Source organism: Hylobates moloch, unplaced genomic scaffold, assembly GCF_009828535.3.
Source record: "Hylobates moloch isolate HMO894 unplaced genomic scaffold, HMol_V3 SCAFFOLD_6081, whole genome shotgun sequence".
In the NCBI taxonomy this organism is placed as follows: Eukaryota; Metazoa; Chordata; class Mammalia; order Primates; family Hylobatidae; genus Hylobates; species Hylobates moloch.
Window position 1 is genome coordinate 1,951 of NW_026658356.1, and position 2,195 is coordinate 4,145.

Here is a 2,195-nt window from a genome sequence, read left to right on the forward strand (position 1 = left end):
TACCCCTCCCCTAGCTCCCCATCCTGTGACAGACCCTGGTGTGTGATGTTCCCCTCCCTGAGTTCACCTGTTCTCCTTGTTCAGTTCCCACATATGAGTGAGAACATGTGGTGCTAGATTTTCTGTCCTTGTGATAGTTTGCTGAGAAGGATGGTTTCCAGCTTCCTCCATGTCACTTTTGACATGGACATGAAGGCATCCATTTTTATGGCTGCATAGTATTCCATGGTGTACATGTGCCACATTTTCTTTATCTAGTCTATCATTTGGGCTTGGACATTTGGGTTGGTTCCACATCCATGGTTTTTAAAACAGTGTTTTCAAAACTCTTTGAAAACTATTTACCTAAGTATTAATAATATGAAAATGGTTATTGATGTTAAGGTGAGATGCTATGTTTCATATGCGTGCAATAAATGGATATCATTCTTGAAGACTCATTGTGTCCATTAACAAATTGAGGTCTCTGAACATTCCTGTTTTAAAAAGGAAACTTTGTCATTGTTTACATGAAATTTTCCAAGCTTATACACTTATATATTAAGATCTGAAAGGCAAACATTCAGCAGAAGAGCTGTTTGTGAACACAGTTCTAGAGTAATAACCCATAAAAATTTTAGTATAAATAAACAAGGATCAAACTTATTACTCTAATTTTCTCAGATCCAGAATATTAAGAACTTACATATGCATCTTGGTGGTTCTGTCCACTCTCCATTACTACATGTGACATATTTAGAACCCTGAAGTTCATAGTAGGACTGGCATTGGTACTCGACTCTTGACCATGGCAGATACACTTTTTGCGGGAAGGTCGTGGTATCTCCATTGCTAATAGGTGGAGGAAGCCCACACTTTTCTGAAGAATCTGAAAAAAATACTTTATTATTGGGGAAAAATCAACAGTTTTATTGGAAACTTTCTGAATAAAGCTTTTTATATACTCTTAAATGTATCTTATTTGATTTCTTAGGAAGACATTTGAATTTTCAACCTTTTTTTTTTAAGTTTCAAGGCAATTCACACTCAAATGAGGACTACATGTATATGTACATATATGTACACATACACATATATGTGTACAGACACATATATGTGTACATATACATATGTATGTTTATTTATTTAATTAATTGTAGTAGAAATAAATACTTGAATAAAATACTTACTATAGCATGTTGGCAAATGAGACCAGCCATCTTCACCACACACTATGGAACCTGTGGCATTTCCATAACTGCTTTCATATCCATCATAGCATTCATAGTCCAATGTGTCATGGAGCTTAAACCACATGCCATTACTCTTGGCTCTGGAATTCTCAAAAACAGGCATATCACAAAGTTCTGAAACAAAATAAAATTGAATATTGCTTTTCTATGCCATATGATGTACAACTCAACTAAGAAAGTCCCATTGTAGGAATAAAATTTACCAATCAGTGTGTGCTAATAAATTGAGTACTATTAAAAATAGTCCGACAATCAGTGTTTTTTTGTGCTGTAACAGTTAATTACAAGAGAAAAATATATTTCCCTATAATGATCCTTCTCATCATTCAAACCCTATGAAAAACATATTAAGACTATTTAGTCAGATCTATTTTTATTTGTGAACACCTCACTGGCTGTTATTACAGTCTACCTTTATCACTATAATGCATTATTTTAAAGATGATAAAATTTTGTGAATTTAAAAGTTAATGTACATATTTATGTACTCAATTTACTGACAGTAAGGGTGTATATGTTGGATTAAAATTATATTCATTTGATATACATTCTATAAAAATTTTAAAGCATCCTCTTTTATTTTACAAATCTTATATTAGATCATTTATCAAAACTGGTCAAATCCGATTAAAGTATACAGCTTTGTCTTTTGCAGAGCCCATGATAAGCATAGTAATTGAAACAGTATTCTAGAAATGTAGGAATTGATATTTTATAGCTCCCAAATCTCAGAGTAACTTTGAGATAATCACTTTCTAAGTGTATCCTCTTCTTTTTTCTCACTTAGATTAATATTTTTGAGATTCATCCATGTTCTATTACATATCAGTAGTCCTTTCCATTTCGTCTCATGGCTAAAAATAGTTGGATTGTACCCTTGAAAATGAAGTGGGTTCTGCAGTATGTAAATTATATATCAATATGTGTGTTAAAAATACATTAAACAATTTATCTTTACAAATC

General features: G+C 32.4%; 1 protein-coding gene across 1 annotated transcript; it reads right to left on the reverse strand.

Moving 5' to 3' along the window:
- Nucleotides 1-685: 685 nt before the first annotated feature.
- LOC116810212 (complement factor H-related protein 4-like) lies at nucleotides 686-1,346 on the reverse strand (the record flags this gene model as incomplete). The annotated part of the gene is made up of 2 exons (XM_032754306.1): nucleotides 686-868; nucleotides 1,170-1,346. Coding segments are annotated over 2 exons (360 nt in total), but the record flags the coding sequence as incomplete, so codon positions are not given.
- Between the last annotated feature and the right edge of the window lie 849 nt (nucleotides 1,347-2,195).